General features: G+C 39.6%; 1 protein-coding gene across 1 annotated transcript in view; it reads right to left on the bottom strand.

The window, feature by feature from the left end:
• rgs7a (regulator of G protein signaling 7a) overlaps positions 1-12,864 on the bottom strand; it is a gene marked incomplete at its 3' end in the record, with an annotated part of 50,227 nt that overhangs the window by 18,077 nt on the left and 19,286 nt on the right. The window contains exons 2-3 of the mRNA XM_080507452.1: positions 3,019-3,115; positions 67-117 (exon numbers count right to left, since the gene is read on the bottom strand). Coding sequence (XP_080363578.1) covers positions 67-117; positions 3,019-3,115 — 148 coding nt within the window. The remainder of the gene's footprint in view (positions 1-66; positions 118-3,018; positions 3,116-12,864) is intronic.

Genomic DNA, 12,864 nt, shown 5'->3' with positions numbered 1-12,864 from the left:
GAGTGTGCATGTTCTCCCTGTGCTTGGAAATAGTACAATATCAAACAGTTTAGCAGTCGGATTTACCTTGATCTTCAATGTCCAAATTCTTGATCATCCACTGTACAATTTCAGAACCTGAAATGGAAGGAAAAACAATTATGAATCGCTGGCATATCTAATATGCTCACACTGTGCCCAAACACCTTTTTACATATAGATGCAAATGAAAGGGAAAACAATGACGCACTGAACCACTTCCACGGCTCCTCATCACCATTTCTCTCGCCTTGCAAGATGTAGGTGGGTAATATGCCGACCCTCTCCAGGCCTCAACTCTCTCTGACTGAAAGCCATTAATATAAATGACCAGAGGAATACAATGGCATAATGAAGCACACATTGTGTACCGTAGCCGCACCATTTTTATGACTCAGTGCATTAATAAGTCAGTTCATCATGTCGTACACTGTGAACTGTCAGAAACAAAAACAAAAAAAATGTAAACAGGTTAGAACACGGCCCCGGGAGAGAGGAAAAAGAGCGAAAATGATAAGAATTTTCGAATAAGAAACTGACTGTCACCATTAAAAAAATAAATAAATAAATGAAATTCGAAGGTCTGCATGACTTGTATATCACTTTCAACATTTCTTTTGCCCGAATGGACATCAAGATTCGTATATGATGGATGTAATTCTACATCGTCGCCTCCACCTGAGAATGCAACTGATTCATTTTCACATCTCAGAAAGACATAGCAGCATAGTCTGCCCCCAAGGCATTTTCACACCCGAGCACAACATGTGACTTTGGCACTTTGGCTAAATATATACAGTATTTTCCAAAGCTATTATTACTGTCTATCATACTGACAGGTGAAGGTGTGTTGGAGAGACGAAAGCCACAGAAGGCAAGAAAAAAAAAAGGCATGGAATGGAGACATGAGGGATTTCTTGCAGGCAGTCTCGTCTCACGGCCATCTCTCTCTCTCTCTATCTCTCTCTGTCCATCACGCTGCTTTTCTATCTGTCTGCATCAAATCTCCTTGGCTGTCTTTCACTGCACCCCCTTTTGCTTTTCGGCTCCCCCATAAACCAGATGAGATTTTTCATGGATTAATGTCATTAGTACAACCCCATTTTCACACTATCAAAGTTGACCCACTTTCTAAGAGTGCGCTTAAATGAGACATGTAAGATAATCCTCTAACAAGGCTGTTCGCTGAATTGATTAATATCATGACAGTAGATTGAACTGTGTGTGTGTGTGTGTGTGTGTGTGTGTGTGTGTGTGTGTGTGTGTGTGTGTGTGTGTGTGTGTGTGTGTGTGTGTGTGTGTGTGTGTGTGTGTGTGTGTGTGTGTGTGTGTGTGTGTGTGCTGACGCAAGCGTGTTGTGACAGCATTGGAAACAGTATGGTCAGCAATAACTGAGTATTAATGTTCCCAGTGATGGCAAACGCTGGATAATTACCAGCAGCACAGGGTAACGAGATACCTGAAAGGGCAACAATGTCAAGCATGCACAGCTGACAATTAATGATTCAACACTGCAGTTATGAAATGCTGTGAAAGTATTACATTAGCGAAATGAGATCTATTGCACAATGTAGTCAAGTGGGACAAAAATAAATAAAAAGGAGGAAATATTGATAAAGAGACCGCACAAATGTGAGAAATTATAACAAAAACAACAAAGTATATGTGATAATACATATATAGGAAAATAAAATACAGACCCCCCCCCCCCCCCCCCCCCACTAAGTGCAAATTGAAGTATATGCTTACATATTGCCAATGGTGACCACCATCCTATTTGTACCGTTGATTGATCTTGGCTCGCTATGACTAAATATCATGGACTTGAAACTGGTTTTCTCATAAGACGCATGCTGACAATTACTGGTTCTTCTGGCATTGTCGATGGCAAAACTGTGCAAAAAGCAGGTATGTGTCCAATTTGTGTTGGAGCAAGCTGTTTCGGAAAGCCTGAGAATTGAATTTAGTGTTTGGATTACATTTTGTTCTTGATTGCACACTTTACTTGAGCTTTTAGACCAAGTAAGCTAAACCATCACAACGTCTACAAAATGATAGAGGAGAACTGTTATACTGACAAACAATAGTCCCTGTTTATATAACTTCTTCTGCAAACCTCTACATAAAGGTGCTTTTACAGATCACTGACACCCAAAGTTGTTTAAAAAAAAAAAATTGCATTAATATTATAATTACCTGGCTAGTGTTTAAACAGTAATGGATTTACTTTAATAGTTGTTAATAGGGTAACTCATTCTTTTGTTTCTTTAATCGACTCCCTCAGTTGGTCTTCATATGGTAGTAATACACTCTGTGTAGCTTCTGTTAAATACACAAGAACTGGATTCATAAATTAATACGCATTACAGTAATTAGCAAAAAAAATAAGATTACCGTCTACATGCAGACAGCAGCAGACAAGTAAACTAATGATACACTTAAGTTCACAGATGCAGCTGATACACTCTGAGTTTTCACGGTGAGAGCTATTCAATTTGCAGAAATGACTGAGTTAAATCACGATTATCAACAGTGATTGAGGATAAAAAGAAACCAAATGCTTGCGCATATTTACAGTCAGTGAGGAACAAAGTCTGTTTACACTCGCACAATATGGGAAACATTTCCATCCTATGAGATCAAAAAGAAATACCATTAACCTTTTAGTGAAAGACATCATAAGGCTCAACTAAGGTTGGGGTCAAGAGAAAAATCAGGGTAAGGATGACTACCTAAGGTTATGTAGGTAGTTGTTATGGCCTATTGAAATCATTGTATGTGATTAATGTCCACTGAAGGCATGAAAACACACTGCTTGTGCATTCATGTGTGCGTGTTATGTAAGTAATTTTTGAGGGCAAAGGTTGTTTGTGGTAGAAATATACAACAGCCAGTTGGATTGGGAGACTTTGTACTGTACGCATTGCAAGGGTTGAGTTTGTATCGAGGTCATATTTATGTGTCATTTTCATGTGTCGTAAGAGATGAGCCAAGACTTACCTGAAAATACACTGGGAATCTTGGTTAGAAAACTTTTCACTGTTCGGATCGGGATGCCATTTTTCTCATCCTGCATGCGTGCCATTACTTCCTCCATCTGGAGAACACAGACACAGAGGAAGAGGGAAAAAATTAGAGCAAGGGGAGAAACAAAAAAAGACCAAGCACATTCCATGAAGTGGGTAAAAAAGGGTTGCGTTTGACAGAAGAAGGTAAAACAGAAAGAAACTGTTTCCTGTGTGGGCAATCTGGAAAAGAAGTTGTCAGATTTCTGCCACCACTTCGACAAATCGCTTTGATTTCTGTCATTTGTCAAGGAAAATCAGTCATATAGTGAATTCTGAAACCAACCATCATGTGATAACGTATCAAAATAATTTTGATGTTTGTGAGTTTTGCAATGATTGAGCCACATCATTTGGGCCAAAAATCTCCACCGCGACGTGACATGAGCAAACAGGCACACATGCAAACGCACAAACATTTGCACACATGGCTGGGACAGAAATGTACTGGGAGTTGTCTCAAGGGCCTGGCAGGGCAACACAAGGCAACCATGTTTCCAAGAACACACAGAAGGGAGCAAAGCACAGCCCTGATACGCCAGGCGAGTCAGATGCCAACCTATCTCCCCAAACTCCTCCCTTGGTGTAAAAATATACACATGAAAAATGTGTAGAATGAGTTCCACCGCCTGGCAACACACTGATATCTTCCGTGCAAACTGGCACATAGTGTCAAAACATATACAAAATCCCTGTAGCTGTATATCTCACCACTCTTCTGCAGTAAAAAAAAACCTGTCACAAAGGGTTGCTTTTTGGTTTTTTTAATGATGGTGGCGATTCTTTTGAGGTTTGTCTATTTTATCATATAAATAAAGGTCAATTAATTGAGCAATTTACACCGTCTGGTTGTATGTATACATTCCTATCTGGGTTTACCTTCACACAAGTTTTTTAAATATTTTAAACCATTTTTGTTCAATATGATGTTCTGAAATCAATGTTTTCATGTTGCTATTACATAACCCTAAAACACAGACATTGGTTATTGAAGCTTAGATGATTCAGCTCCTTCGCCTCAACTTTATATATAGTATGTTTTCCTTTAAATTGATGTTATTCAAAAAAAGAAAAATCAAGTGAGATAATTTGTTGTAGGACTCATGTTTCATTCTGTGTTTTCTGAGACTGTATTCCCATACGGGGCCAATGCATCCCAGTTCCTTTTGGCGTTCTCGTCTCATGTCTTGTTAATCCCTTTGTGTTTCCTGTTTTATTTAGAGCACTGCTGCCTTGTCATGTTTCTGTGAACTTCAGTTCCTCTGGCCTGAGCATCGCTTTTCCATTCAGGCTCTGACTGACGCCTCATGTCACATCTGTGTGCTTGTTTCCTGCTCCTGGTGTGACTATTGAAGTCTAAAAAGTCTGCGTTACTCTCATTGTCAGTGTCTGGGGAAACTTTCCCCCTTGTGCAAACTTTTATGATTAGTCTTGCGAGTATCTGCCAAGTTCCCTTCGTCTCTGGTGTGGTTTTAAATTTCATTTTTAAGGATTTGGGCTTTGCAGTCCTGTTTTTCTAACCTCAGAAAGATGGTTCTACCTCAATCACTCTTACTGGCCACAATGCAATTGTAAGTAAGGCAAAATATAAAAGAACACAATAGAAGTCTTTAAATAGTTTGCACATACATTTCCACCCTTGGAACATTTGAAATGACAAAGCAGATAAGCCAGTTTGAATAAATAAGCATTCATTTTAAAGAGATTAACACATTGCATTGACATTGAACAAAATGTTATTCAAGCTATATATTATATTGCCTGAGTTTGTCTGTTCAATAGTATTTATCACTGTCAAACTGTTTTCCTCAAATCCATTTTTATAAAGTTTTTTTTTTCTGAATTGCAATATTAATCAGATAGACTTAAACAAAAATATTAGATTATAAGATTATTATGGGAAGTATTATTTTCAGCTCACTTGTGTTTATACATTTTATACATTCTTGTTATCTATCTTTTATACAACGCCACACATAGGCATGACACATCTGGGAATTGCAACACAATCCCAATGCAGCCATTTTCATCTGATACAAATGAAGGTTTTATGTGGGTGAAAATAAATTGTGCGGCCATACGGGTAAGAACGGAGTGGCTTTGATTACGAGAAAGCCGGGTTTGATATGTAAATGTGTGGCCACTCTGGTTTGGCAGTTCATGAGCCAGTAATGTAATATAATGTTGTAATGAAAGCTTGTAGCTAGTCAAATACCCTGCAGCAAAAAAAAAAAAAAAAAAAAAAATCATCCCAGTTAGTTTTTGGGGCCTAATTGACAATGATGGACCACCGGCAAAGAGCTGAAGAGCTGCAGGGAGAGATCAGAAAGACCAACAGAGAAAATAAAACGACAGAAAAAAAAAATGTCAAAAATATGAATTTTCAGATCATTTCAGTCTGTTTTGTTAATCCTTTTCTTTCTCCCACAGATGTACTGCATGAGGCAGCACAGCAGATTTGACAAATGCTTTCTTGGTTGTTCACCAGTCTGAATCACCACCTGTAGCAATATAAAATTTGAGTTTGGAAAACAGCTGAAATATCTCACTGAAATATTAAGATCTGAGCTGAAAAATCTGTCTAAACAGCTTCTGGTAATCCTTGATATGCTGCCATTTATTGATGGATTTTCCTATTCCCACATGTCACTGATGATGGGATTGTTCCAGAGAAACCCCCACTAATATGAAAGTCACAGCAATGTCTTCATCAGTGGGAGTCTAAATAGAGAAGAATCCAAAGCAGTAACAGGATTTACTTTGAATGAGCAAGATCGCTCTGGTGAAACGTCGGATAAAAGAGTGATTTATAGAGCAGTGGTATCAAACTAATTTAACCTCAGAGGCAACATGAAATGACAGAAAAATAACTGCAGTAATTCCAAATATGATCACTCAATACACTTTTATCAAAAATCTTTATCTTCAAAAATAATTTCGCACTCCAGAAGTCAACACACACAAGTCGGCACATCGAGTTAGAAAATATTCTACAAACTCTACAAACATTCATAGTTATGTAAAGGTTCATTAAGCAAGAAACAACACATTCCAGATACATTTCACAATTTTTACCATCATCAAATTTCATGCATCCAAACTCTGGAATTTTATAGATTAGTCCTTTCAATTCCTTTTCTCTTTGGCCCTTTTAAGGCTAAATTATTTAATTAGCTCCTGTCTAACTATTATCACAGTGAATCTGAGTTGATAAGTTGTGGAGTTCAGGTGATTGCTTTTATTGTTTTCTTTGCTTGTTGTTCCTTCATTCTTTTATAAAATGTTTATTTTCATTCCAGAAATGTTTATTGAGTGGAAGGATTTTATTTCAATCCCCTTAGGTTCTTCCTTCTCCTGCACAGTTGGGTTTCATTTATATATATTTTTTCAGTTTCTTTGATTCTGTATTTATACTGTGGAAAGTTTTTTCCTTTTCACAGTCACTAATGCTGGCTCATATTATATAACACTCACCTGCCAAGCTATAGTAACTAAAAATGTCTCACAAGGGGAAAAAAACCCAACAAAACCATCCCATCGTAATATCCACAGTGTTCATCCTCTCCTTTTCTAATGTTTCCCCTCTAAATTAATCGTAATTGTGTTTCGCTCGCCTGTTTTGAACGTGTGTGCCACGCAACACCAACGTCCTCCGTATCCGTCTCACTATCTCTCTCTGAGAGTTTCTGTGGACTGTGAGACGCAGAGCAAACAAGGACAACGGCAACAGTGATCAATACTTCACACACAGATACGCACACACACACACACACACACCCTCTCCTATCTTTGCAAACCCTCGCCGCCTACACATGGTAAAATGCCACCAGCGTGAATATTCAGGATCTAAAGCTCTTGAAGTCGGGATGCTCTCTAGCTTCATGTTGTGAGAGGAGAGAGGAGTCGTTTCCCACAAGAGAGGAGAGAGAGTCACACGCCCTCTCTCTCTCTCTCTCTCTCTCTCTCTCTCTCTCTCTCTCTCTCTCTCTCTCTCTCTCTCTCTCTCTCTCTCTCTCTCTCCCCCTACGTCTTTTATTGTCCCCCACCCATCCACCCACCCAGTGCTGTCTGACTGTGTCTCTGCAGCCTCTTAACAGATAAGAGTGAGTGTTTTGGCTGCACAGTGTGAATCACTGAATAATGATGGCACAGGACCTGGTACATATGAAGTGACTAACAAAAGCTCCGGATATAAGCACACACTGAGCACTGCACACGCGGCATCAAGCACTTCAAAGACCGTCACTGAGGGCACTCAGGATGCAATCAGAATGTTCTGAAGCACCATTTGGAGCAAAAAAAACCTGGGTCTGTAAATCAATGCTCTCTTCGATATCTTTTTAGCCACTGTTAAGTGCACCAAGTCCACTCATTTGATGGGCTGTTTCTCAGAAAAGGGAGTCGATAAAAGGATCAGTTATTAGAAAGGTTCTATTGTGAGCACATCAAAAGGTGGGATGTTTTTAGGAACAAATTCAGTTGTGTTTTTTCGCACGAAAGAAAAAGTTTATTTCGTGTTGACCTTTATTAGCTGCTTAGTGAGAAGGACAGGAGTACAGAGGTCAGGATGCTGCGTTTTCACTTAGGCTATAATGGTGGAAGGTGCAAGGTTCACACTGGATTTTCAGCGGAAACATACGTTATAATAGTTGGATTAACTTTCTTGGAACATGCAGTGTTTTTATGAGAGCACACTATGCGGATATATATTTGAGGCTGATTTCAAGCATTCACCTGGAGCAGGAGGACCATGCTATGGTATGGTATCTGTAATGATAGATAAACTCTGTGGTCTAACTGAGGCAGGGGAATCAGCTGGCTCCTCCACTGGAAATCACTGTAAACAACTATGACCTTGACATGGAAGTGAGAACCACAACCCCAGCTCTTGAGAAATCATTTTCTGCAACACCTTTTGCAGAAAACTTGTGTGAATCGGTTTCCATCTCTGCGAACGATTACTTTTTCATCTCCAGTAGTGACCTGGATTCAGCCGATGGAAAGAAACCTCTCAACTTGATTCTCAGACAACTTTAATGAGAACATCATTACCTAACAAAGCTGTAAATCTTTTAAACAAGCGTCTATTTATTAGAGACCGAGGAAGCCACCAAGATGCAATTTTAATAGGCTGAGTCTAGCTATGGCTCACATTACCAAAATGTGTTTTGAAGGCACACTTGAGCTGCCGTTAAGCTGCAAAGGTGCGCTTCATCAAAAGCAGCTTGTCTTGTCATTCAGTGGGAACTCATCGGGAGTTTATTCCAGTCTCTCTCTCTCTCTCTCTCTCTCTCTCTCTCTCTCTCTCTCTCTCTCTCTCTCTCTCTCTCGCTCTCTGCGCAAATGTAAAAATCCCCCGAACAGTGTTGTTGCGAAGGAAATTAAAAAGCTCTCTCTTTTTTTGCCTTGGCTCCTTTTCCTCCCACCAGCTTCCCCCCCTGTGTTGGTCTTGCTCGCTGCGCTAGTTGTGATGTGTGAATGTTGCCATTTCCGATGTACGGGGTGAATGGTATTACCTTGACGGTGTTATCTGAGGACAAATGTGTCTACACGGGGTGGGGGGGTTGGGAAACAAATATTCTTCCAAAGTCTGCATTGCACAAATAGTCACTCACGCGTCACAAATGATCAAATGCGTCTAGTCGTGCACACAAACAGCAGATACTCCCAGACACGCATAGAGAACATAGCTTCTATCGGTCACATTGCAAAAGCATATGCACACACGCACACAGTTTTCAGATGCTCACGCACATGTTATGAAAGCTTGTGAACCCAGAAGGTGGGATTACTATATTTTAAAATGCACAACATCAAAATAGGTGAGCAACCCAGTTAAAGTCTGGCTGCCCAAGGCAGAGAGAGAGTAGCCTGAACAGAACCTGTGGCTATAAAAGCATGACAGCTCTACTAGATAAAACAGTCTTCGCAGTTGGTTGATCTCATTTCCTTCTGAACTGCAGTCCTTGGCTGCATGAATCAGGCAGAGCCAGTGGCGAAGGTTGAGAGATAAAATTTCTAGTTTTTCACCCCCCCCCCAAAAAAAGGCAGCAATTTGGCTTGACACACAGGACAAGATCCAAGGTCAATGGCTGTATTATTAGAATCACATTAATCAAGAGCAAATTCACTGTTTGGCAATTTTTATTTTGTCTTCTTTTTTAATTTGATCAATGTGAATATATATATTTTTTAAAAACCATCCTTACTAATGTTTCATAAAATTCTGTAATTCTTTGTCCTCACAAATTACAACACACAACTCTTTTGGACAAGCTGGTGCATTTGCATAGTGAGCGAATCCAAAAAAACACAATGTTCTTCATGCTACACTGCCAGTATAAAGGGGAGCTTACCATGCAGGCAGAGCATTCTGGTAATTACTCCTTGAAGGACCATACTTTGAAAGCATCTTTTTGACTTTCACAAACAACAGTGATTAAGAGCAATGGCAGAATTCCCATGTCATTGTTGTAGGGGGCAACAAACACGGAGGCCACTTTTCTAGCTTTACTTGTGTACAATTGCTGCAACTCTTTTGTTGCATAAATTACAAAGTAATCTTTAATAATTTTTTGGGGAGACGCAATAAAGTATAACAGACCTTTCCCCCATCTCCCCTGTGATTACTACGCTAAGGTGGTAAACACAATTTAGAAACATAATCCCCGGTCTAACTGGCCACTGTTTCTCTTACATGAGAAAATGTTGTTAGCGGAGCACAAACAAACTTAGTCAGACACTTCAGGCTGCAGAGGCGCAGCACTTCCCCACTCGAGCATTCAAAATAAAATTACCCTGCAGATAGGTTCGGGAAGTTATTGAGCTCATGCTGACAAGGTTGTTGAATAGATGCCATGAATCTTAAGTCTCTGAGGTTACCATACGAGTTACCACAGCAACACGGTCTGGGACCACTATCGCAAGGACATCTTTGGCAGCTTGCCATCACTCATTCATGAGAAGGAGAGAACGACAGTGTGGGGGTGGTGTGGGGAGGAAGGACAGTACATTTTACGTTTGCAATTACAAAATATAATTTGAGACTATATTGTATCATTATTATTGCAGTGTATGCATTTTTGCTACACTGGTAGTGAAAATATTTTCCACTTGTCACCCAAGGTGCAACAGTTGATTTCTGTGAAGTTGGAGGGTTTTTTTTCTTTCGAAGTCGATACATCTTTGCGTTTGTGAAACTGCACTCAAGTATATGTGTGATTTTTGCTTGAACAAAAAAAAATAATAATAATTATAAAATGCAACAGTGAATAATGAGGCACTCATCTAAATAGATTGCCCAAAATGAGTAATTGTTGCAGCACTACTTTACACCCATGGGCCAGAGTGGCCAAGGCATGTTATCTATCAAGAACTCTGAGATTTCTAGTGAAAAAGGCCTATAAAAAGAGACAAAAGCCAGAAGACTAAAAAAAAAAAAGACAACATTCTCTCATGCTTAGCAGCAGATGCTCTTGTTGTTTTTGTAGCACCCTGATGCATGATCTGACCCATTTTAGCTCCAATTTTTGGCTTCCATCCTCTTGCTTATTATGCATTTTTATTGTCCTTTTTGCATTTTTGTCATTATTGAAACCCCTCATGACTCGCAGGTCCTTGATGATTGCTGATCAGGGATCTCGGATGGAGAACGGACAGTAATCCTTCACAGCAGGCCAGCATCGCGTAACGTGAAGAACAGATGCCCAGGTGGGGGCACTGCCTGTAGTGAAGGTAATTATTTCATCCAAGCTGATTGTTTATTAATGTTCTATGTGAGGCACATCCTGAAAACCAGTGATTATCCCGTTAACAACATCTGCAGCTCGGTGCTTGATCGGCCTTGCTTTGGGTGTGTCCATCAATCCAGTTCTGTCTCTTTGCACGCAATCGGACTCCATTGAGCCGTCAGTCAATTGGGAGCATCTGTTTCTTGGCATGTCACTTTGCTGTTTCACACTTCTGGATTTTCTCTCACTCTGCACATTCCCTCTGTTGCCTTTATTCTTCATTTAATATGTCAACAGCAATAACATCACCTCCTCGAGCACCGCCACACTATAAAGAAACCAGAGGACTCAAAGTGCTTCATTGCCATTTGCTGCTCTTGTCTTCATCCTTCCAACAAACTGCAAAGATCCATGAATTTTTTAAGCTGGCAATTATTCCTCCTCGGTGCGTCCTGCTTCTCTCTTCACTCCTAATATCATTAACGTGTTTCATTATGTACCAGTTGGTGGTGCACTGCGTTGTCTATTACTTCCAGAATGAAAAACCTGATGCCGCTCGTGCTCACAGCAGCAGTATTATTATACGCACACACTGATGGACAGTGGGGGACAGATGGCTTTTACTACAGACTTTGATTTATTTGGATGTTGTCAAACATGATGCCTCGAATGCTCCGCGAGGTGGGACTGAAAGCCTTTTAATGGCTTGATCTGATTTGGTCTGATTTGCTAATGGATGAAAGTGAAACTGATGTGTGCAGGCAAGCAAATAGATCTTTGATTTTCCATGAATTGTTATTGACTTTAAGGTTATACGAGTGATGTGTTATGTGGATTTCAGTGTGCTTAAATATAGCAACTTTTTTTGCGCTTTTTTTTGTTTGTTTGTTTTGTTGTAAGCACCATTTGTCAGGCAAAGCGCATATAAAGGAATAATTAATTTGAATAATTCATTATGTGACTCGGTGAATTGAACTGAATCAAATCAACTTGAATCAAAGTGAATTCTGGGTTGTGGCATGCTGTTAAAGGTGCCCTGCAGAGTTTTCCTGCAAACAAACAGAAGCTTTGAACATTCAGTTTTGTTATGTGTTCATTTGAACTCCGTCAAAACACCTGCAAAGTGAATTCTTGTCAGGATTTTCATTCTAATATTGTTTACAGCCACTTGCGATTTGTTTCTGTGTTTGCTTTTACATGCATACCTTAACACTTTGTCCGTACATCAAAATGAAAGTGTGAAATTACTGGCAGTGTGTCCCCAGGAAAAAGAAGACAATTCGAGCAATTACTAAAAATATACATGAACAGATATCTTATTTAAATCTTAGCTTTTTATTCTCTTGGGTGGCATCAAAGCTGCTCAGAAAATGATGCTTTCAAAGTGCACGGGAAGAGAGAAAAAAAAACTCGCTCCTGAACTGGAAACAAAATTACCACCAAACATGCTTATTAGTGGCATGTAATACGCTGAGGTTGCTCTTTTAAATGAACAAGAGTCAATTTGCGACGCAGCTGATGAGCCCAGTGAACACTAACGGACTCATAAAAGTGTCACAATGCTTCACCCAAAGTGATCTTTTTTCTGTCCTCCCACATCTTCTTGACGTCAGAATTTTGCATCCGTCTGTTTCTTAACTTTATTAAAGAAGAATCCCACACGTCCACACACTTCTCACGGCACATTTAAAGGTGTGTTAAACTCGTGTATTTCATTTTTCTTTTTCACTTTTCACACTCTTCTTTCTGTTTCAAACTCCAATTGAATTCCAAAATGGATAAAATGTTACTACTTTTATTGTTGAACTTCAAGGGCCACCTTGGACAGCAGAAGGAAAAGTTATTACAAGGAGGGAGGGATTGTTTCGTTTACAGAGAGTCTCCGAGGAGGCTGGTGCATTGAGTTGTGCACATAGAAGATATAAAAATGACAAACGTCGCGATATTTGTTTTGTAAAGTCACACACAGGCATTTCCACATCTGCCAGTGGGAAATACTGTAAGATCGTGTATGGTGATATTTGACAAAGTGACATTGTCATATAAATTCT

This window comes from Blennius ocellaris (genome assembly GCF_963422515.1).
Source record: "Blennius ocellaris genome assembly, chromosome: 13".
In the NCBI taxonomy this organism is placed as follows: Eukaryota; Metazoa; Chordata; class Actinopteri; order Blenniiformes; family Blenniidae; genus Blennius; species Blennius ocellaris.
The sequence above is the reverse complement of the archived record's forward strand: the minus strand, read 5'-3'. Positions and strand labels throughout refer to the sequence as shown.